Consider the following 25,496-nt stretch of genomic DNA (forward strand, 5'->3'; position numbering starts at 1 on the left):
ATTACCGTTATAAACAAATGTACCTATGGCAATAATTTTCCGAACACCTTAACGTTAGAATTTGAATAAAAATCATGTATCATCGAATAACAAATTGACCGATCGTATAAAGATCTCTGTCGAAACGATGTTCGCAATCTCGTGATCTAATTGAATATAGCTCTTCCGTGATTACAAATACGTTTGTAAGAATTACGCGATGGATATTTTCTGTTTCAAAAAATTGAAATGTATTGGGCAGAAATCAACGATAGTGGAAAGGGAAAAGCCCTTTGGCTTTTCTGGAGGATCAAGGATTGTTTTTATCACGAGCCTTTCGACTCTATTTTTCTTTTTCATTTTCTTTCAATTTTGCCACAGCTTGAGAACCGATGAAAGTGATCTGGGACACGAATATCGCGAGTCGAAGGAAAGAACGTTTATCGTTGCATGCTTAGATGATTTTTCTGGCGCACCCAGATAACCGCGGTTACACCGATCGCAACCGTAAATTACGTCATTATGCACGTCAATTACGTTTGTCGCAACGAGTCGGGCAATATTTTCTTTCCAAAATGGGCACTGTTAGACAGGAGATAAAAGTAACAGAGTTATGTCACCGAGACTAAAAGTCGTTCGTCCTTGACGTCCAAAGATTCGAATCGCGGTTAATGTTATTATATCTCGAAAGTATAGAACCTTGTACGTAGATTATTAATTGTTACTTTTTATCTTGCTCAATGACGTCCTTTTGTTGCGTCGATCGGCGTCATGGCGATGAAATGATTGATCGTTTTTCAGACAGACTAAACTTCGATGTTTACGTTTATTTTCTCTGTCCAATGTTTTCTTTGTCGTTTACCAACGCTGTCTCGCGCAGGTATTTAAAGATGTCTCAACAGTTTCAAACAGCAATGTATATAAAATTTGCAAGATAATTACCGTAAACATATATACATTTGATAAAAGGCCAGTATATAGCACGAACAGCCGTCCTAAACGTACAATTAGCGTTAAGAATAATTTCATTAAATATCGTGGTTCGTTGTTATAATCCATAATTGATTGTCCTTAAGTACCTTGATCTCTGCGAAAAGCACACGTGCATTAAATACAAATATCTTGTAGCTTCTCTGTAGGTTTTCAGTTTCGCTTCAAACATTGCCAATATAATTAGTCGAATAGTCAAATATTCCTACGATGCTAATGAATTCTGAAAACGGTTTCCACGATACACACGATATATCCGTAAAAGACTTGCATAATTATTCGAATACTTTTATGAGTCGCTGTCAAATCAATTCGCGCAGTACGCCGTGATCTTTTTATTTGCGAAATGGAAATGAGTCATTCGAATAGTATATATCTACGCTTTGCTTGGCAAGCAATAAATCATCGCGTTTCGTGGATCGAGTGTTTGTTTAACGCGTTGCGATATTTTAATCTCCGTTGAAAGAACGATCATTATGTTTGCGCATCGAGAACCGTTCGATCGTTAAAAGGCTCTTGAACGAGAAGGTTGGTGCGACTAAATACGAGCTCGAATACGATCGTGGAAGGAGCCAGTCGTGTGTCCTTAATTGCATAACGATTTCGACCTATTATCCGGTTTCTGTCCGGTGATTTGTACATCGAAAAACCCGATTGTCTTCTCCGGATACTTAGGCGTAGAAAAGTAGGACGCAACTTTATACGTCGAACCGCGTTGAAGGGTTAATATCACGTTGCAGATCTGAGAGTGACCTCGGCCACGTCTGGCGCATACGTTTCGCCTGTTGCCAGCTAAACAGACCCGTTTATACCAGCTATCGAGCGTAATTGTAATCGACGTGGTTCCTGTTGAAAGAAATTCATTGAGTACTAAGACAAGTTGTAACATATCGAAACAGACGGTGGATAAACCGTTGGTTTTTATTCGTCGTTTCTTCGTACGCGTCGTTCATGTCGCGACAGCCGATCAATGACGATCGAGAACTTCGATAAACAAGACCGAAGGATTATTTCAATTACAGTGGCGTCATTAATGAAAAGAGCATATGCATATACGGAGCAGATATAGATGGACAAATGGATCAATTGTAATTACAAAATGAAATTATTAACCGCGAGTGCTACGAGGAAAACTAATTTGTCAATTGTAATAAGTATGAGTCGAAGAGTATTATTAAGTATTACTTTAAGTAGACGTATCTCTTACTACAAATTACGTTTAAAATTTATTTATTAAGCTTAAATTGACTTATGGACAGAAGTGTTAGGTTGTCCGGAAAGTGTCTTTCTTTTACAGACACGTCTTTTACAACGATGCATCTTTATACAAACATGAAACCTAATCTGTCGATCTTTATTTTGATTGATAAAATAATATAAAATGGGAAATATCGTGCATCCGTTATTTCCTTATAAAACGAAAGAAATTTTTCAAGCGAACTAATACATCGCTCGTAGCGAGTTCCGGGACATGGACGAGTTGACGTCTTCGTCCAGTTAAAAACCGAAGTTTTGATCAGTTCAGCTTTCGAGAGGCTCGAGTAAAGGTTTAAAAACAGAAGAGAAGTGGTTACGTTATCTGCACTTAATACACGGTGGTAAAACATCGCTCGTTAAATCACGCGGCTAAAGAATATTCGATAAGGGAGACCGGATCTCGCTAAGCCGCATTATGAAATCCTTTTTGGCCTACGAATCTCACACTCTGATTCACGCGTTACATCACGAATCGCACGGTCTATCTGACTTTTCCCTTGGAATTTTACGGGCGTGCACGCGACGTCGCGACTGCGAACAAGAAAAGAATCCTTTAAAATGCGAAACGGAGTTCGCGTTACTTTCAGGCCACTCGAGTCAACCGGCTGCACTCGTCAAACGTTCAATTTCCGTTTCTTTCCTGCCGGCAGATGATCACCGAAGGATTTCCTTAGTGCCTTTAATTTTATAGCGCCTACTGGCTCGAACGAGCAAACGTGGCCTTTTGTTACCAATGAAACTTCCCTTTACGGCGAGACTCTATGAGAAAACGCTTTGCGAAATTCCTCCTACCGTCCATCCATTTTCTACTGAATTTACTTTCCGCTGGTAGCGCGGCCTTTCAACGTGGCTTGGTTTCCGATTGGCTTAACTACCACGCGTAAGTAACCAAATCCTCTTCGTAACTGTTTGTCAACTCGTTTTGCTGTATCATCGAATACTATCTGATAATGTGCGAACGACACAAGACGTGTTTATCGATAGTTTGTTGCGCATGAAATATCTCGTTCGTCACATATATCTAAATAATAATAGGTCGAACCTGGGAAGTAACCAATCTTCGTGACGTATGTGCGTAGGTGGACAATTTCAAATACAAACGATCGAATGCTTTTTCCTCGATCGAACAACAGCTTCCGATTGACACCATCGGACTAGCCGGTCTGTACAGCGAAATTGATTCCACTGATTCGCCGATGAATCGCAAAGGTTGGTTTCGTGGCAGACAAAGCAGCCACAGTTACTCCGATTTTACACGCCCAGCACCCGACTGATCGCGCAATCCCATGGTTCCCACATTATTTCCCTCGCTTGGCGTTGACACGCGGGTCAAAGGGCCAACAAGAAGCGACCTTTCGCGACGGAATATTTCGGCTCTAAACTAGTCGTATTTCGATACCGAGCGAGAATTTTTACGACATGTCGGCGAAGAAAGAATGAAACGCAGTAAGTAGTAAGTGACAGTAAAATACAGACGATTCACGTTTTGAAAGAATATTCCTGTGCAAAGCTCCGAGAAAGATGAAGTTGTAGAAATATACGTGCAAAAGTCTGTATTCGAATTCTCGAAGTCGATGCAATTGAGCTTATTTGAACGAATGCAAAGGAACGATGCAGGTCGTAAGAGGATTTTATCCTTAAGCGAAAACGTTCCAAGCTTTGTACACTACCAGCAATTGTCGCTATTCGTCTCTAAAATTTGTAGGAATATAGTTAAATATATGTGCAGAACGAAGGTAGAGATTCTTTGTACAAAAATTCCAAAGGAAGTCTGGCTTTCTACGGTAGAATATTCCCATAATTCTTTTAGGTATGAACTCTAAAAAATACTTTGATATTAGAAAAAATCACAAAATGCTAGAAATAAATTTATTTTTCATGTTTTAACGATTCAAACAGCCGTGTCAAAAATATTTTTATGCGAGAATACTCGTATTTATGACATTCTCATTGGCTGCATGGCAGTTCACCGTTAAATAATTGCTAAGTGGTACAAAAGATTGTTACAAAAATATATAGTACCGTCGTATCTGAAAGATTTATCAACGCGTCAGGTAGGCGATAAATATCCCATAGTTAGAAATAAGATTCCAGAATGCGGAAATATTGGCATTGAAGTCAGCGACATGTCGTACGTGCCTCGATACACCGATGACGCGGTCTTCGTCCGTTCTTGTTCATGGGAGCGGCTCGCGAGACGAGTAGGAAACGAATCACACCTCGAGAATCTTATCCAATTATTTTTTTTTAAAGGGAAACTAGTGTGTCGGCGATAGCTCAAAAAGAAAATACGCTGACTGATGAAAATAATGGTGTGGTTCGGGGCAACGAATAGCGAGTTTACGTGTCTCGATATCGATACGACGTACTCCGACAGCCAATAGTGGCTTTTTATTCGCGTCGATTCATACAGTACGGGTTTTCTCGTTTCTTTCAGTGAATCCACCTCTTCGTTTTACCGATATATACGGTAGTTCGTGAAAGTACCTTAACACTTGTAGCAATCTTTTACGAATATATCATACGCGTGTTATACGAAAGCATCGCAAGTTTCATTAATTTTGTAACGAGACTCGACTGTCACCATTGGATATATTGATCAAATTTGAAACGAATATGAAAACGTATAGGTAAGTTGGAGTACGTATTTCGTAGAAATCATAAAAATGTTTAAACAAACGTTAAGACGACTAAATTTACAACGTTTACTTATTATTAAATATATGTTTGCAGTAAATATCCTGTATCTTGTATATACACATGTAAGGATTATCAATAGAATCTTAAAATGCTTGATATTATATAATACATCTTTGTGTCATAGATAGATAAACATACACATAAAAGTTTTCTACGATAAGTGTTGAAATATTTTCGTGAATCACTCGTATGTACAATGTACACGGAAATTAAGAGATGTAACGATATCTTCGTTGCGTTTTCTCAGGAATTGCGCTCGCTTCTATCATACTTTCCTGGAAATTTCGATGCTCGCGTTCTAGTTTCTCTTGGCGATCTACTTACTTACGAGATTGTCGCGTCTCTACGATGATACCACATCGATCGACGTCGAAACTAAACATCAGAGTATCAATTTGTAACGGCCGCCGGGCACGCGATGTTTTATCTGACTGATTCGGTGTTCGACCAGCGTCACATCAGTTCGCAATGTACAAGGCTGTTCTCCCTTTATCTGGTAAATTAACAATAACCCCTTATCGAGTGTTTTTTCCACTTTAGCCGTGGCGAATCGAAGAGCAGATAACGGAGAACGTAGAGAAAAGCGCGGTGACTAACGCTTTGATACAAGCAGAAAAATATCGATGCCAGTCAAGGAATTAGAAATCAGTGATTCGTTTCGATTCGACAGATATTTAGCAACTATTGGACGCCTCGCTTGTCTAGCGATTGCAAAAGAGCCTAATTTTCAATGACGCGTTTTATCGCGTATTAAACGTATTAAATTACTTTCTACATTTCACATCTGATTAATTAGAATTATAAGAAATGCAATAGCGTGCCAATCGTTTTCATAATCGTCGTACGATAGTTATCGATAGTAATTTCAACTGATAAGATTTCTATCGAGAGAGATCTATGGGACGTTAATAGAAGATGCAATCGATCGAATGAAACTGATTATTTCTTATCGTTCAGGCTATAGATTGGTCAATAATTTTAGTGCATCTCAGAAGTTTATTTCGGCTGCAGTCATTTTCGATGTATTTTTCTAAAAGATATTTCAAATTATCGCGAGTCACTACGTCGTTTTAATACGTTTTTAACTCTGATAAAATAATAGGTTGCTTTACGATAATTAACTAATAACAAGTCAGACATCCAACGAGTTTGCGTTTTTTCCAACTTTTACGAATGATTTCACTTCTTGGTTCTTAATAGGTTAACACGGTCGAGCAGATACTCGGGTAGAATTCCGCGGAACGAAATCGCCAACTAGCAGAGAAATATGCGGGGAATGAGAATCGTGACTCCGACATCTAAAATCTAGAAGATAGTTCGACCACGTTGTTCGTTTTCGCCCTGGGACGCCGACACGAGGCGTTCATTACCGGTCCCGAACCAGATCGTGACACGTCACGAGCGTATCTCAATGTGAAGTTCGCAGGCACGATCGAGGGCGAATTCTTGCAGACTTTCACCGGCCGAAGGACGGGCCATCGCGTCGTAAACCGGCGAGCATTTGCGGCTTAGCACCATTGTTGCGCCTCGCGGAATGATTGTTGGTCATGCCGCTCAGAAATACTCGCCGCGGGTTCCGTAAAAATTTATTCCCCTTGCCTTCTTCGTAAACCCGGAGAAGCGGTTCTGAGAAAGGAATGCCGCGAAAGAATGTCTGGAGAGCTTTAGCTTGGATGACTCGAAAGATTCGTGAGATCTCGAGCCGTCTAATTTTCTCGTTAACTAGATAATACCTTAACTCATTAAGGACTAAGTTGCGACAACGCAAAATGTCATTTTTTATAGCATATCATTGATAATCGATAAAGAAGATTTTTCTCATAGATTAAATAATATTCGATCCTGAAAGGATTACTTTTTCTTACGCTTCGTTACGAGCTTACCGAATAACCTGATATATTACGTTTAAAAAATTAGCAGTTCGAATGATAAATTAACTGTTCCTCGTTCAATAAGTTAATAGCAAACGAGTAACGTGTGTTCGCTTACCTGCTTGGAGATTTTCAGCGGGGGCCTCGAGAGAGTTTGCGTTTCGATTCGCGTTGTCTACCTCGTCATTCCGCGCTGAAATCAGGAAACACGAGAAAATCAGTGCTGTATTTGCAAGAGAGTTTAAACGCGGCTCGCGTTATCGAGCGACACTCGAGCCGCAGACTGCGTTTCCACGGCTTTTCAAACCGCGATTGCGAACACTTCGGTATCGTTGGATGACGTTTCAATTAAGAGAAACTACCGAGCGACAGTAACGAAACGAAAAACTTAACGTACACAAACAGAGACCAGTGATAATGAATCGAGGTACATAATAGCTAGCAGCTAGTGGGCACAGCTGCACGGTTCACTCTAGTTGACCTGTCGTTTATTAAACATCAGATACACGGCGAGCCAAATAGGCGTACGACACGAGTCCAATGTGTGTCCACTGTGCGTTGAAGCTTATGCTGCTTACGCTGTGCGTGTACTAAGCAGAGAGAGAGAAAGACCCAGCAGGCTGCCTGTTTCCCTGAAACAGCACCTACAGGATGAGATTTACCTCGAAGCATGCCTCTAGGTCTCGCACGAGATGGATCGACTATCGTAAACAGCAGCTCTAAAACTATGTAACGTTGTTTCAACATTTACGACAATTATCGCAGAAATTTGTATGCGTATACCGTGCGTGTTATGTAAAACATTTTGAAATTTCAGTGACACTATAATTTCAGAGACACAATTGTCATACTCGTGTTGGTAATATTTGAGACCAATCTAAACATATGCGTAGAGCTTTTTTCACTGAATATTTTCCTTGCACGCTTTAAAGATAGTGAGTGAAAAATATCGAAATCTCGTAGATTTATCAGCTATTTATAATAATCCTTGAAATTAACGAGTTCTCTTTCCAACTATGTAATTACGTTAGAGTGCTTCAGCAGACATCGAGTAATACGAAAATTAGAAAATCTACAAATTGAAAACGCGTTTATCACGTGTGTCTCGTGTGATCCATAATTGTAATTTTTTCGCATAAATGTTAAAACGATATTTCGCTGTTTCGAAGCTGTCGATTATGAATAGGTATCGCGATATCTTTCGTCTCGTGCGAGATCTCATATGGAGTCGTGTCTCGAGATGAATCTCATCGTGTAGAGACTGTTTAACGTAGACCGTAGAGTCGAGTAACAGCGTATTTCCGTATGCAAGACACCATTACTCTCATTCAGCAATAAACGGAATACGCGGAAGACTATACGGGCTACGGGGACTCGACTGGACTCTTGTTCCCTGCGACCTTGATCGCTTAATGAACATTGCCCGTGCAGATCCGTATCTTGAGAAGCGGCACGTCCACCGGCTCTCTACTTCCCTCCCACGACGCCAACAAACCTTTGAACTCGATCGCTATTAATTAATCTCAAAGATTGGCGGGTGCTCTCGTTTCGAAACAATCCAACACGAAGGTGAATTTAATCGCTGTAATCTTCTGCTGATATCGTAAATAGATTCGATAAATTACGGTTCTGTTGCAAGATCGCGGCGGATGATCTTCAGAGTTTCTATGGATTTCGAGTCACGATTAACGAGGATGTCTGTTTCAAGGTTTCTCGACGAGAACCCTACAATGGAATGTGCCGAATGCGATGCCGAACAGTATCCTTCGCTTCCGAATCTTTCTCAAACGTCTACGATTTTCTTATTTGGTACGCTTTCTCATATTTGAGCTATCAGAATGACGAAAAAGTTGGAATAATGAAACGTTAGATCACCTGGTGAAGAAAAATAATTTCTGTCATTACATATTTTTAAACAAAAACAATTTTGATAATAACGATTACGAGTAATCAAAATACTTAACAAATGAATACCTTTAACCATTGGATTCTTTGAAAAGGATATTCGAATAACAGCGATTGTAATAAAGAAAATTCTACCTTTTAAAACGAAATTCTTTTAAAACGAAAACCACGCTTCAGCAGATTTTAATTACGAAGCCGAGTAGCGGGAAGGAAGGAGTCGGAAGGCACAACCGGATACCTTCGTCCGTCCTTGAGACTTCGAACGAGAAACGGTTGATCGAATTATAGCGAGAGCGGTGTCGGATAGATGGCGAAGAATTTTCGCTAGTGCAGCGGATGGTGACGCGCGTTCTTCGACGGCGAGGAATATTTTTGCGGTGCCGGCAGATTTAAGGCGAGCGATATCGTCTGCTTTGAGAGTTCTTACGGTGAATCGTAAACTCACGATGGTGCCGCGATCCGAGCTTGGACGTTATGACGAATACGAACGCGTGGCCTAATCGAGCGTTAAAATTCCATGTCCGTTTCAATTTTACGGACAGTTTAGTCGAGGATGAGGAAGTAATCCGTGCGCATTAGCAAAAATTTCAATCGCGCCGTGCGACCGCAAGAGAATATTACGTTCTTCCATTCCTCTACCACTCCAAGGCCCTCTTGTACGCTTGAATTAATATTATTAGCGAAATTTTACTAGTCACAAGTTACAAGTTACTAGTACCAGCAAATACTCTTGTACGTGGTACATAGCTTGCGCAAGTATTCAAACATTCGTAGACACGTTCTATGAATACGTACATTACGTGCGTTATGTAAAACATTTTGAAATTTCGAAAGAACAGTTACCAGACTCGATTATCATGGTTATATTATAAAATACAGCAGCGTTACGTTTTACGGTACACTGTGGCGTGTATCGTGTGGCGACGATTAAGACGAGCATTTTTCAGACGACATTTTTCAATGGCGATCGAACGGGAAGAGGAGCTCGACGAAAGGCCCGGCGGGAAGTTGACATTAAGGGTTCCGACCGAGGGAACCGAACCAGCAAACAGGAAAAAGGGAACGAGAAAGAGAGGGAGAGAGAAAGAGAGCAAATCAGTCCGGGAGTGGTAAACAGGAAGAGGACAGGTTGGCTGGAAAATGGGAGTGAGCGAGAGAGAATCGGAAGGAAGGAGGGAGAGTTGGAAGAAGTGGAAAGAGAGAAAAGGGAGCAACGAAAAATAAGAAGAGTGGTTCTCCTCTCCGGTCTAAGAGTTGGGAGCGGGTGGCCTTGAGCAGGTCATCACCTCCGGCTTGCGATGCTGATGCTGCCCGCGCTGGACCATCTTAACTTCTTCTTCTTCTTCTTCTTCTTCCTCTGCTTTTTCCTCTTCTACTTACTTCTCTCGAACACTCCTCTCCTCCTTCAACCACCTCTTCCTCGCCAATCTTCTTTGCCCTTCTCCTTCTGTCGCTTGCCGTTTCTCCCGCTTCGCTTATTTCTCTTTTTCCTCTTCTCCTTTCCTACCGTTCTCTGTCTTCCTTGCCCTTCCGCCTCATCCTCGACTCTCATTCCTTCCCCTCCCTTTCTCGTGCTCTTTCGTTCGCCATCCTCCTCCCTATTCACGTTCTTTACACTTTTCCACGAACCTCCGCTCCACGGAACAATCCGTCCGAGCTAACTTCGCGGAGGCCGAGCGGACTTACAAACGGACGACGTTCCTCGTCGCGATGTCGACGACGAGAATTCTCTTGCGGATTCGCATCGGTAATGCGCGTACGGAGGATAGTTTTTTTTCACGAACTTGGGAAATTTAATAAAAACTGGCCGAGTATAATCCTTCAATAGTAAGAGGATCATTGGGATTTCTGGAGAATCGAATATTTAATTGGTCGATCGAATCTTTTCGTGTTATCTTTGGTATCGAGTAATCTTACGATTCCTTTCTCCATCTTGCGACGTCGACTTTCATCGTAGAAATCCACGTGGAGGTTAGATATACAGTTTTAACGTCGTTTCTTCCCATTCCTCGAAGGTGCCACGACGTTCCGACCACATTTCCCCATCGCTGTCACGAACCACACGCTTGCCTGCGTTGAACCCCGCAAATTGTCGAGTGTAGCGAGAAGTCTCTGTGTCGTGGCAGGGGAATCGCGCAAATTGAGTTTGACAAAGTGGATCATCGGGGTCGGCCTTTCAAAGACGTAATAACGCTGAACGCGTGGCTGTGTGGTCTGCAGCGTGTAAAAATTGGACGTCACTGGAACAGCTAGCATTTTGGTTGTACCTCGCAATTTTGCTCATTTCAAGTTCGCCAAAGCACCTCGTCTTGTTCCTATACGAAACTCGATAATTTGCTTCGACCGATTGTCGGAACAAGATTTCGTGCCTGGCTGACCGAAACGGGAAGGAAGGGAATCACGCAAATGGAGTTTGACAAAGTGGATCGTCCGTACCGCCTCTGAAGCGTAATGGTCGACGCGTGGCGATGTCAGCCTTTGCAGCTACGACGCCGGGACGAAATCGTTTCGGTAAAAATCGAATGCAACCAGATGGACCGGTCTCCGTGCATCGAGTTAAGTGAATGAGAAAGATAAACATAATAATTACGGCAAATTGCTGGCTGCCGCTGAAAAGCGCATCGTGGAGGACCGGCACGTTACAAGAGAGAGGAACTCGGGCGCCGCTAAGTATCAACGCCCCACTGTACGCCGCCCAGTGAAATCAAAGTAGCTTAAATCGATGTATCACGAGACTCGTGAGGATCTCTTAAGCAGACTCACGTGTAGCCTTAAGGGACGGAGTCTTACGACGGAAGAGAAGCTGCTGGACAGAAGAATGTGGCGGATAAAACATACGAGGATGTAACTCGACTAAATTTTATTATTCTGCTAACTTTATTATTACGATAATAATTACTACGATTGCCTGCTCACCATACTCGGATAAGATTGCTTCGATTTATATGATATTAAGATTCTTTTGTTTTATCGTAAAATCGTCTATTTTTTCTGCGATCTTGGTGCGTCAGAAACTTTTTTGATATCTGAAATTTTTTAGCGCAAGACAGTGGGAAGAAATTCGATGAGGCGAAGGAGCGGCTGACCGGAAGTACGTTACTCGCCGCGTGGGTCGATACTGTTGGAACATCGGTACAGTGCAAACAGCTTCGATAACAAACGTGCCCACTCCCACAAGCTTGTTTGCAGTTAAGAACGGTGCGAGAGCTTACAGGGAGATACCTGTTACCCCGTCGCTTATTTTCCCTTGTTCCCAGAACTCCGGTCGAAATTCGCGACATAACTTTCCGGCTGGTTGAGCCTAAGTTAAACGCGCGTTAATGCAGACGTCGCGTGGGATTCTTTAATCGTAAACTCGTTTACGATAGGTTTGTGAGTGCGAGGCGTGTGCTGGAGTTTGCGTTGGCTATTCTATTCTGGTAAAAGCGTGTATTACGAGCCGGCGTAATTCTCATGATGTAGTTCGTTGTACGGTGAAATCACCGGCCCGTAACACGGTCACGAAGCAACACGAGCGTTCTTGTAATTATTAACTCGTCATTAATTAGTATGAATTCAATTAAATGGCCAGAGCAACCGGCTATTACCTGGCCAATTACAGAATCGAGTGATTGAAAGACACATCAACGATTAGATAATCCTTAAAGCGATCCAGAGCCACGCGCGAGCCACCGCACAGGACCGGTAATATTGTTCCACGATAGAAATCAACCACGCGTTACAATCATCGAAAGTAGATTGCAAGAAGTAATCGTAATTGCGATATGACGTAACCAGATAATTTTTATGTTTCAACCGTTTCCACGTTTCAAACTTTTCCAAGTTTGATGCTTTGAACTTTGATCTATCGATCGTACGATGATATGACACGTTCGATTTATTATTTGCGTCATGAGCGATAGAAATTGAAACGTTCTTTCGCAACTTTCACCCGAACTGAACTGACATTCATGGATCAGAACGTTTCAGTGATAGCCATTCCATGCTCAAACGAAGATCGTAGGCGAAAAACATGGTAAATATTTATTTTTTACGTTTATTCTAATTATTTAAGTTCATTTCTTTTGATTTTAACATCAGTTTATGATCAGCCAGGAAATTTTGACGAGAGAAATAATAGCAAATATGATGCAAAAAGAAGAAGCAGTACGATATTCGTAAATGTCATTATTCGAAATATAATTTCAAAGAACAAGTCATTATACTTGTTAATTATCTCAAAAAATAAACACTATCGTTTGACACGTTATTTCTTGAAATACCATTTTAAAAGATTTTTCTATTTTCACAGAAATTATTTACAAATTTACAATTAATTGTAAAATCGAATATTATGTTATTCGAAATAATATTTGAAATAACGTAACTCCGAATATGCTCGAGTCCATAATTCACACAACGAATTGTAGAACTTCTTCTCTGTGCAAAATAGCTACGTAATGTGATTTATACTCGTGACCCGTAATCTTCAAACGCAAAGCTTGGATACACGTGACGCGTGATTCGATCATGGTTACGATTTCCGATCCCAGACGGACAATCGATCAATTAAGCTCGTTTGTTGTTGTACGCTCCTAAACGTGTAACCAATATTGATTCAACGACAATAGGCTCGCTTTACAACAGACGGAATGGCACGTAGCATCAACCATGACAGAAATTATCGCGTTGCAGGCGTATCGTTAACGCTTCCGAAATCCACGGTCGAATCTATTCTCGCCCCGAGGTAATCGTGGAGAATTGCAGCGGTTTGAACGGGTATGCGCGTGCACGCGATACACCCAGCCCCTACGACCCCGCTGAAATAATAAACGCTCTCATGATCGTTCGCGCGGCTAACAGAGTGTATCTCGCGAGTTACAGCGAGCAACGAGTAGTTGGCGCCTACCCGATAAACCGACCGACCGACCGACCGACCGACCAACCTCGCCTCCGATCAACACACCGCCGCGTGTCGTACGGAAATTTAATATGCTCGTACAAGACCATATACACATGCACTATGCCGGAGATGTATTCGATGAATGAACTAATTGTGCGTTCCACGTCGCGAATTCTACAGGATGATGCCACTTGCTGGTTAACTCAAAAGCAGTGCCGCCGAACTTGTTTTCGATTTACGTATGTATAGGTACAGTAGAGTGCAGAAGTTTCAAGTCATGCATCGATATGTAGCGTGTTTACAGTAGCGGATAATATTTCTAATATTAGAAATAGCGTTTCTGCAACGCTATGGTATTATTTAGAAAGATATTCTTAGATATTTCCTTTATCGCGCTACTCGTTTGTATCATAGCTTGAATTAACTTGCAGAGGAAAATACCTCATCACGGATTTTAACGAGATTATGATATTTTCTTGTTGATACGTAGAAACAAAATAAACGGTCGGATGGGAAACATAAGATAAAGCAGAGAATATCTCCGAAAGAAGGGGAGATCAGTAATTTTTTACAATACATTGTACTTTGAATGTAAATTATTTATCAGGGTACGATGAAAATGTCGAGCTTGAAGACGAGTTAATCGGTTGGGATGCTATATTATAGTTTCTCGTTATATTCAATATTGAATGAAGTACAAAGAAGTTATTGTCTGCAGTGGTTATAAATAACATTGCGATGATATTCGAGCAAGATGATAATATTGGAATAAAATTAGCATGCAGTAATATTTCATCCGTGATAACATTTGAGGGTTAAATGAGAAAAATCAGTGACGGAGATAGGGACTTTAACGAAGTTGTAATCAAGTGTGCGCCTGGCTTCTCGGGAAAACAGCAACGAAATGAGACGGTAAATAGTTTGAGGCAGGTGTACCCCATCTGCAGTGTCAGCTGCCAGCGGCCGAAGCCCTTGGCATGGTCTACCTTTGAAATTCGAAAAATATCCTGTGCAGGAACGAGCGAGCGGACGATCGAGTAAATGGGCGACAGCTGTTGCGATTTTCTGTGGGTGGCAAGTGAAAGTGTAGCTTCGAGGTCAACGCGGGAGACAAATTGAATTTTTGTAACCACATCCTTTGGTAAATCCGCTTAAGAAAAATTTGAGCCGACTTTGTTGTCCAAAGACTCCTACGTCCATCCGTTCGAATTATTATTTCCTTTTATCTCGCTGAACGATTTGTGAATAGGATGCAAACACAGAGATCGATCGACTCGAGAATAACTCGGCGTGAATAACTTCGAATGATGTGGAGAACTTTGAATGAATGTTTATGCTATTAATAGCAGGTGAGAAACGATTCGGAGATTGTACATGGAGATTTGGTATGCATGTGCATGGTGCCATGTGGAAATTTAGTTGCACGTAGCAGGAATGTGTGTTGTGTGAAAGATTCTTAATCCTTCGCACATAGAATTTTAACGTTTCTATTCAATAAAGAATCAATTTCATGAGAACAAATTATGGATTGTTAAATTATGATCCACGATTGCTTTCTTAATTTTATAATAATAATTTTTATAATAATAATTGTTTGAACGATTAAGCACGATTGCTCGAAAAAATGATCACAAAGAGGAATTTAGCTTTTGAATCGTACCGTGGACTGTAATTAAAAAATTGATTAATTTTCTTGCCGAATGAAATGTTTCATCAATTTGTTATCGAACAAATTAAGATAACAGCCGATCGTTTGGGCTGTTATCATTATATTATTTTCAAATTTGATAAATTATTACTTTCCAAATGTGACGTTTAAGTATAATGTTTACATAAATTGATTACACGAAGATATTGTTGAAAATGATAAAGTGTTGTTTATAATTTATTTCATTCGATTATTTACAGCACTCGTATGATGCTGAAAAAATAATGTCAATACAATTAGGATTTCGGACGCAAGTGGTTGATCTTGTTGCCAAGAACATTTTGAATGTTTTAACAAAATCACGAGCATACAGTTGAAGCTAGAAATCAAGCGCGTATCAATAACGATTATTTGATATTTTTCTTAAATTTAAGAAATTTTCTATTAATAGAAAGATACGACTCAGTCGAGAATGATCCAAAGAATGCAGTAGATCTAACAGTGCAATAAGAATCGAGAGAATTCTGTGTGAATCACCAAAGAATTTAGAATAATAATTAGAATTCAGAGGAACAGAGTCGGAAAGAATTGAATCATCCTGAGTAAGAATTATTATGAAATCAAATTGTCATTCTACTACTTCTATTTCATTGTTAAATATAGTTTGCATCGCCTTGTTTTATATTTAAGAGGTAAAATTCTGTCTACCTCATGCTACATTCCTACAATTTATAGTTGGAACAGTATTTGTAGCAATATAGCGGTCCCCTTTTTCGTTTCAAGGCGAGCTTTTTCGTCGATCTGGATGGAAGCACCCGGTCCAGGGGAGGAATCTTTTTTTACTCGCGATGCTGCACACTGCGCGCCTCTCTAATGTCCCACATCCTGCTGCTGAAAGCGTTCTCCCATCATCAAATACAGAATCGTAATTTTTGAGTCTGCTAATTGCTCCGTATCCGGGTAACTTGAAAGCGGTTTTCTCCTTAACGGTGTTTTATTTAGTATGGTACTGCGATGACGCGATCAGTTCGTGACTCAGTTTCGAATTATTCGATAGTCAATGATTCATCCGATTATGCGAAACGCCAGACTTCGAGATGCTTTTTACGTTCTAATTCATTGCTGGAAATTAACGACATCAGCAGCTGTTCGATCGTACTTTTTGCCAGCTTCGAGGTCAAATTGTTTCGCGATCACGCAATTAATATAAGTGGCATAGACCTGTCTCGTATATTTTATTGGCTTAGATGTTTGAAAAAATATTTTTTCAATCGATTGGTCGATCAATCAAAAGATGTTTGAAGAAATATTTCTTCCATACAAATAATAGCCTTTATTCGATCAGTCGGAACGAAACGAATCTTTGCGGCGAACTCTTGTCGTTATTAGCACCGGGATGTGAGTTACTAACGCAATTCGCGCCAAGTACTTCCAACGTACCAGTTGAATAAATACGAGGAAATCGAGGAGCCAAGGAAGTAAATATTTAAATACCTTTTCAGTCACGAATCGAGCGGTTCCCGTGGAACATTTGCTAGCTGTGGTTGGTTGAAGAGTAACACGATCTTCTGGATCCAGTCGCTTTTAATATCTCTTGGGCTTGTTCACGATTTTCGGAAGACAGCACTAACTCTCGTCGAGGAATCAAACACTTTGGAAATCGACTGTTACGTACAAGACAGAGAAGTTTATAGTCACGATTTAACTATGATCGCCGTCTTCGTGATTCATACGTAGTGTCAACTTCTCACAATAGTCGTTTATTCGTGTCAATATTTTCCGCTCATATACATCGAATAGAGTATAATCTGTTTACAGTTTCGAAGATCTTAGATTTGAAAAACTGATGAAGTATCACTAGTATAGATATTTGTAACCCGACGGATTGTTCATTCGTTAATCTTTCTCGATTATCCACGGAAAATGATAAATTATTGAAAAACACAATAATCAACGGATACAAGCAAGTAAGAAACAATAACAAAGAAAAGCACGGGAATAGGCGGACGAGGATGACGCGTTGGACGCGAAATTTGTTGAAAAATATTTTGACAAGTGTTTGACGTTCAAATTCGCAAGGCAAACCGGACGAAGGCCTTCGCAACGTTTTGACTCGGAGCGTCGAGAAGAGACTGGCGAACGCCTTTCTGCCTCTGCCTGGGACATCGCTGGGCATCCCTTTCCACCAATGACGAGGCTTCCTTACTGGTCTCACGGAGAGACTGTGAGTACCTTTACTCTTGATAGGTTACCTTCGAGTTAACTCGATAGGATCGTAAACGTGCGCATGCATATAAATCACTCTTTCGATCTTGGAAGTTGCAAGGATTTTTGGACGAATCTCGGTAACGGAGTCGGCCGAGATCTGCCGTCGAGAATCCAGGAAGTTTACGAGAAGTGGTCTCGAACCGATTCTATTTCGGAACGGATCCCTTCTTGCCGTGTAAATCTATCTCATTTAAAATTCACTGTATAAATCTATGCTAATACAGAAATACTTGTATTCCTACTTATCAAAAATATGCTAGGAAAATAAATACGTATCTTCTATAAAATAATTGTAACGTTCCTTTTCTGCTGTTCAAAATTAATTATGTTTAATATATTCGTATCTGTATTGTTTAAATAGCATTTGTAATGCTTTTAACATAAGTAAAAAATTTTGAGCACAACTAAATAGTTATATTTAAACTATACTGTTAGTTGCTTTGTATGATCTTTTGTTTTATATGTATAGCGTGGTTTTGTGGTTATAGGAAAAACTTCTAAAAAATTTATAATACAGTGATGGGTGTAAATATATCGCGGATTTTGTAATTGGAATCGTTTCGGCACTTTGGTTATAAGTGGGTTGCGAATTTTTACGGATTTACAGAAAATTTGAAAATATAAAAATGCACGGAATACAGGTAATATGTAAAGTTGTAGTTTACTCATAACTTTTAATACTATCTAGTTTATATTTGCATTTTCTTATATCGCTGCTTGGCATTGACAGTGGCACACACTCAAAAAATGTAAATTCTAGAAGGAATGCTTTTAAAAATTTGCAAAGAAATCTTCGTACGTCATTTCAAAGATATTATAAGGCTGACTTAACACAAGATATGCCGATATTCGCGAAAGCGGTACAACCTTCCACTTTTCGCGTCACAAAATAAAAACGAGCTAACAGTTGTTGTAAAACTAAGGCTTGGTTGACAGCGGCATAACTACCTTTGACGCAAAGCTGCTAGAATTATAAGTATGCCGTCTTACACGATAAAAATAAAAACATAATACAAGACTTGTATTCGATAACAGCAAATTTGAAATTTTTTGAGTTGTGACACTGTCGATGCTAAGCATCAATACAGAAATTCCTTCGTACATAAAAGAAATAGTCACCAAAGATATTCAAATTTGAACAACGATATTGGAGCGCATCGAGTGACCAATAAGACGTTAGGTCGCATGAGACGCATCACAGATGCGCCGCGGATATCGATTCGCTGCGATATATCGATTGCGCGAAACAATTATTGCCAGTACAGCTGGACGCGTGATACCTGATACAGGTTAGAAGTGTACCGAATCGATTTAGAGAACGTATTCCTTCTGCGTGTACCATGGAAAAAAGCGGCGACTCTTTTCTTCACGGTGCGTTATTGTCCACCAGCGAGTGCAAGATCGAACGTCGATAACTCATTTCGATGGCTAGGCGAGTGCCGCTGCGTCGTGAACGCATAATGCCGCGGTTCGCGCAGTCGAAAAAAGGTAATTCAAGTTACACGATCCTTTCGGCCTTGTATCTGCGCGTTCGTTCGTTGATCGCGCGTGACCCATGGCGTCTTCCTCTTCGCGATGGAACGCAAGACCTCTTATCGAGAGTCTGATCTCGATCGTGTCGCGGTTTTCAAGGGAATGACCATTTAACCTTACCAAACTCGAGGAACCAGCCTTGACGCGACGTTGACGGGTCGGTTAAAGTTTCAAAGCGATTCTCGTTTGTAGATTTTCCCGCGATTTCTCTTATCTTACGTTTTATCTACAATGTCACTCTTTCTAGAAGGTACGATCGTTTAACCTTACTAAATCCGGAGGACAGGCAGCGCCACGATGTCAACATTCGAGTTGACGTTTTGCTTTGGTTATCTCTTGCAAATTTCACTCTGACGTGACATAAGTTACATTACGTGTATTGTGTATTGTTATGGTTTGGCGAGGATGGTCGTTTAACCTAAAAGAGCAAGGTGGATTTCACGTAGTTTGATAGGAATGTCGAAGTTTCGAAAGAGTGATATTATACAAGGTTTTTCTACGAAAGACGCTATCGATAATGTATTATTCAACGTCTGCGATTCTTGACCACGGGAACAAGGAATTTCGAGGACCTACATACATGCACAGCGTTTGTTACCTGGTTGGCATTGCGACGTGAAATGTTTCACAGGTATGTACGTATATGTAATACTTTAATGTTGCATGCGTCTCGAGTTATAATTTCAGGTTGTCGATGTGCGCGCTTCATAAATGTTTCATGACGCTAGGATTGAATAGAATCGTCTTGCAACTGCGTTTCGGAAAGTTGCCGATGTCTTCGCCAATGTCGATTAGCATGTGCTTGTTTCGAAATATGCGAATACTTGATCATTATTCTATATACATATCGAATTGTTCTTTTCTATACAGCAGCTACTTATACAATCGTTAGCTGTTCATTGGAGGAACAATGTTTCATGCAACATAGTTTGAAGAATCGAAACTATAGTCGAAGTTAAAACAAAATTTCTTTACAAATATAAATTATCTTAGTTGAATCGTAATCTCTATGACGATATTATGAGGTAAGGATCTCAGAATCTCTTTTGATATATACAATTATGTACTTTAACAAAGACAGTGGTGCTAGCGACTAAATAAGTGGATACAAGTATTTCTGATAGCTTAACTGGAATTACTTTTTGTTTATGAACATAAATATATTTCAATGTAATTAATATATATATTATCTTTTTCAACATTATATTCTCCGACGTAATTCTGCAAGTTTTCTAAGAACATTGAAGAATTCTGCGAGTAAAAAGCGTCTCGTTTCCGTTGGTTGCGGAGCAAGTTCGCCACGTAACTTTCATCGAAACATCTCGGGTGTAATTAGCGAGCGGGAACGAGCGACCTTGTCCGGACAAGATCTCGTCCGCGTTCACGATTCCATCGATCGTCCCCGGGGCCACGAGGACTTCTCGGTTTCTTGCATCACGTCGTTTCCCTCGGTCGCGCGGATTCCTCGAATCTCGGGGTCGCCGCTTAAAAAGAATCCGCTCGATTTGGGAAGCGGATAACGACACGAAATGGTGGGGGTAAGAAGCGCCCTCGAGTGGATTTGAGCGCCACTGACAAGTGTTTCGCCATAAGGCGACTGGAGTCGAGTGGCCGGTAAAAAAGAAGTTAGCCGGCCTTTGAGGGCTCGAATTTCCTTCGAGTTCGGGCCATTTGGGCTCGAGGTAGCGCCTGAAATTGAGGCTGATTGCAAGGCACATCACATACTACCCTTTTTATTTAAAATGTCCCATAGACATATTGAAATATTTCACATTCCCTGTATTTTTTTTACTCGTTAATTTTGCTCTTCTCGTATCAATATGATTCTAAATGAATATTACTGACATATAAATAATTTTTAAATATTTGATTTTTAGTATTTAATGCAATTTTACTATTCTTTTTGTATTCTTATCCACGTTCTTGTTACGAACAAAATATCTTCAAAGAAAGAAAATATTTGACGAGAGGATGTTCCTGTTATTCTTGATTTTTGTCGTATTTTGAGTAGGATTTCCCTTGAGTTCACTTGTACCACAAAATTACACCTATTACGTGTAATTATATGGTTACAGTAGCAAGTGTTCCGGTGAACTGTCGTTTCAACGAATAATCAAATCTTCAGTAAACATATTAAATGTTAATAGATTCCTGCGAATATATGTATTTCGGTCTTCATATACATATGTATTTGATACGTGGAGAACAATTCCGCAGAATTCACATTCTCTGTATCCATAGTCGTATACGCTCACTCGTTTCACCTAACATTTTACGATCCAATTTACAAGATATTTATTTTACGAACACATGAAATCTTCTTTGGCCTTGTTTTATCATCGATGTTATTTTATGTGTTTGGAAAGGAAACGCAAAGTGCTTATTCGTGTTCCTCTTTGTCGTACGAGCGTGTTTCGAGAGCGCAAGGTTACGAGAGAAACCGACCACGATTGAGTTTTCACGTTATGTGGTAACACGTAACGTGTACGAATTACCGCTAGCCAGGATACATTTGCATGCGCGACGCGCTAGTTGCTCCGATATCCCTGACAATGACGAACGTGACGCAAATGACAGATGCATGCTTGTAAAAGCCGGCTCATTGTCACGCAATGTGTACGGCCGTTTAAATTGTATCCAGAGTTTTGTACCTGTCGAACGGGACCGCCGACTGTACAGAGAATAATCAGAAACGCGTTGGTTAACGGATTCGCGAATATGAATTGGCTGCTTTGGATGTCTTCCATTGCCGAAATACTCTAGCGAATAAAGTAGAACTCTATTTATATGAATTTCGTACGTTTCGCCTTCTATGAATTGAATCCACCTATTCGAGTAGACACCGATTTGAGCTGTTCTTTTTCGCTACAGGTTCGTATAAACGGAGTTCCATTAAGAACATTTTTTGAAGAGAAAAAATATTATCTCTGCAGTGAGAATTATCGCGCAGAAGAAGTTTTAGAATTGAAAATATGCGAAATCTTGTCGTTCCACGAATTGCGTTTTGCGAGTCGTTCAAAGTCAAAGTTGACTTTGAAAAGGAAAATTCCAAGTGGCGGCGGCATCTCAAAGGATAGTCACGCGCGGTTGATTAGTTGGCGCAAGAATGTTGACTGCGCAAAGCTGTGCGTGGGAAACCGGAGCGTACGTCGCGGAAGAACACGCTAAGAGAAAAGTTGCGATTCACTTATGATCAACGCTGTTTGACGCGTAATCCGTCACGGACGATCGATGAAACAAGATCACAAAGAAGAAAACATTGAAAACGAAAGTTCCCATGACACCGTTCCGCTCGATATGCAGCCGGATGTTCAGTTAGCAGCGATGGGACTTGAGAGTCATGTTTTATAAGAATCGATTAAATAAAGAATCGCAATTTTTTTAAATTTACAAGGAAAGCTAGTCTACGCTAATACCATCGTATGTCTTTAGTACGATATGACAATTGCTTACGGAGGAATTCGTATACTTGTGGATACTTTCTATGGATATACTGTAATTGAATGATCATATCGGTCGATTTTGAAACAAATCTCGGAATATATATGAAATTTACAAGGTATTTAGTATAAATATATATTTTACAGGAATCACGAAAGTATTTAAACAGTGTAATTATTCGTTGTATTAATAAGCCTGAATATTCAAAGAGACATTTTTCGATTGATTTCAAATTATACCACGACAGTAATGTCAGTCGTATCTCATCACAGTATTAATGAAATTTCAAAATATTTTACACGTATAACACGTATAGTAGAATTTACGCACATCGATGTTTTCTACGTTGAGTGTCCAAATACTTTCCACTGAACCACTGTAAGAAATTCGCAAGGTAGCCTCGATAGGTATCGGTGTGGTACCTGTGGTACCATTCCCAACGCTATCAGCTAGGAATCGGTGACTACCGCCTGGTACATAGTAAATTCTTTGGAGGCGAGCAGACGACCGGAGTCCACACGGTGGTCGCGTTCTAGAAGACGTGCGCGAGAGAGCGAGCGCGGACGCGACAAAAAAGAAACCGGTCGAGCTTCTTCCGTTTCGCGAACGGGGGAGCATGGAAGGGTCTCGCGAGTTCAAACTTGGCGCGAGCAGCTCTATAAATGCAGAAAGAGAGAGGGGAGGAGAGCGAGAAAGAGAGAAGAAGCCGGACCTCTCTCTGGTATCGGTGTGGAATGCGAGAATCTGCACGGCCTCTGCACGAATTCCTCGTGCGCCCCCGAGGGCCGAAGCAGTCCTTCCAATTAGAGCCAGCACACCGAGTCCAACGGGATCTTTGCAATATCCCATCGTATAATCTCCGTTTCCGAGATAACAAACAGAGCTGTTATAAGCGTGAAATAAATATCAGTTCGTTCGCGGCTTATCCGAGGTCAGATCAAACGCGCGAACAACCACACGATCGCGTTCTGTTAAGGTGCATCCTCACAAGGTATTTGCGAACAGTTCGTAACAGTTCTACGTCTGTTCGTGGTCGCGTTATCTGCCCGCGAACGCGTTCATGCTGAGAAGTTACAGATTGTTTCTAATATTCACGGTTCATGGAAACAAACATTGAAAATTCTTCCGCTTGTCTTTTTATCAAAAAATCCACGCCCTCTTCTCGGTTATAGTAAGTGATCTCAATCTTTCGAACAGTAGTAATAATAACAACTTAATTTTTATTTCGGCTCCCTTTCGTACTTTTTATACTTGAAAGAATCACACGCTAACCTAGTCGTCTTGAGCGCAGTTTTTTTAAAGTGTCTATATTAAAACCTTCGAGATTATGGCGCAATAGGTGCATAAACTATTTTTATGGAATTAGGAAGTTACTCACGAGTTAAAATGTTTGCGAACATATTGCGAGCATCGTTCGCGAACACGTCCGATAGTGAGCAGTCGTCTCAAGTCGCGACTCTGTTGCTCAGAGTCTCGAGCAATGAAGCAACTTTTTCAGCGATAAAGCGTTCCGAGGCGACCGAATCGAAGGTTATCGACGATAACTCGTCGTCCTCGCGAAAGAAACCGATCTTTTCCCGGTGTCTAACAGGCGTTCGTGCAATGTCGCCGCTATAAGCGGAGAACATTCCGAACCGGAGAAAAATTCCGACTGATTGCTCCAGGATCGTACTTGTACGGTATACACGTGCAGGATTGCGAACGTCGTCAGTGGATGAGCTGGTGCTCGTTCTCGCGGCTACGTTTTAGCGCCTGGAGTGCAGAGGCCGAGTTACTGCCACGTCGACGATAAGTCAGTCGAACCACGGTTTCCAGTCGAAAGAGTATAACTGTAAAGGGATGTTTCCTGCCTCGTTTCCATTCCAAAGAATCGCCTTCGCTGTAAAGCTTATTTCTTTGACCGAAAATTTACACGAATTGCTTCGTGCAACGCACGACCGAACGTGATCCACGCATGGTTCGAACGTTGCTTCTATATGCTTCAAATGTCCATGCGCATCCTTGCAAGGATACGAAACACGTGCGTAGCTACGATATTTAGAGATAGCGATGAGCGCGTGGCATCGGATCAGTATGCACGCAGGAAGTCTACGGCGAACACCTGTGGCCTGTGGCACAAGGTGTTGCCGCCGACGTATCGGTGACTCTTGCAGGGCGCTTTGCCTTCATTATGCATTCGTTTAGACGAGACGCGCCACTGTCGTCCATACTAATTGCTCTTTTACTGCACTCGGTGTTTGCAAACGTTGTTCGAAACGCGAGATAATACCATGAATGAGAGTATTCGGCCTTTGATCGCACAAGCATCGAGCGGCAGTAATTTATTTCCAACGATTCGATCGCCGAGATATTCGATCACGAGACGCTATATCGATTCGATCGTTTCTTTCGATCAAATTCAATCGGATTATCATTGGCGTTGAATCGTCGACGACGGATTTGCCCGGTGAAATCGTTCCCCTCGTTACAACGCGATTCTTCGAATTCCTCGGGGCATGGGGCAGCCGCCTGTTTGCATGAGTTCAAGTATGACTTATCGAAGGTAATCGAATCGATGTCGGTGCTCGAGCACCTTCCGGGTTAGCGCATTGGAATGTTGTCGCTTCAATCGGACATATTGGCCACACGTAGGCGCGGAGTAGATCCTTTCAGACCCGATTGCCTGCCTGCATTCTCTATCGAGCATAATGACGAGCGTCATTTTTTTTATCTCTCCGTTGTGTCATTGGCTGTTCATACGCTTTCGCCATTGCCAACGTTGCTTATGTATTCGCGAGATATTCGAATGGGACGGTCGAATGAAACGGTCGTAGCTGGATTTCCGGGATGGATTCTCGGTTCTTCGATCATCCGGCGAAACGCGTTTTCTCGACGAGTTCTTTTTCGACCAGTTTATTGCACGCAACAGTCGCTCGTTTCTTCATACTCGATCCCCTCTGTGCCACGAATTTATGCCGTTTGCGACCGATATCTGCACGATGGATCCTCCCTCAGGGATCGAACGATCGTAAAAGTCTCGTTA

General features: G+C 41.1%; 1 protein-coding gene and 1 long non-coding RNA gene across 6 annotated transcripts in view; one reads left to right on the plus strand and one right to left on the minus strand.

Annotated features, from left to right (window-relative positions):
- LOC100649322 (serine-rich adhesin for platelets) overlaps positions 1-25,496 on the minus strand; it is a 61,741-nt gene that overhangs the window by 13,249 nt on the left and 22,996 nt on the right. For 2 of the 3 annotated variants that reach the window (XM_012318217.3, XM_012318214.3), the window contains one exon: positions 6,916-6,990. The exons of the other annotated variant lie outside the window; for it this stretch is intronic. In XM_012318217.3, coding sequence (XP_012173607.2) covers positions 6,916-6,990 — 75 coding nt within the window. The remainder of the gene's footprint in view (positions 1-6,915; positions 6,991-25,496) is intronic. 3 annotated transcript variants of the gene reach the window in all.
- LOC125386039 overlaps positions 11,412-25,496 on the plus strand; it is a 136,853-nt gene continuing 122,768 nt past the window's right edge. The window contains exons 1-3 of one of the 3 annotated variants that reach the window (XR_007225862.1): positions 11,412-11,546; positions 11,743-12,717; positions 16,735-19,664. This is a non-coding gene — a long non-coding RNA (uncharacterized LOC125386039). Of the gene's footprint in view, positions 11,547-11,742; positions 12,718-12,793; positions 15,473-16,734; positions 19,665-25,496 lie in introns of those variants that run through there. The other 2 variants (XR_007225863.1, XR_007225864.1) reach the window with 2 other exon arrangements.

Source organism: Bombus terrestris, chromosome 2, assembly GCF_910591885.1.
Source record: "Bombus terrestris chromosome 2, iyBomTerr1.2, whole genome shotgun sequence".
In the NCBI taxonomy this organism is placed as follows: domain Eukaryota; kingdom Metazoa; phylum Arthropoda; class Insecta; order Hymenoptera; family Apidae; genus Bombus; species Bombus terrestris.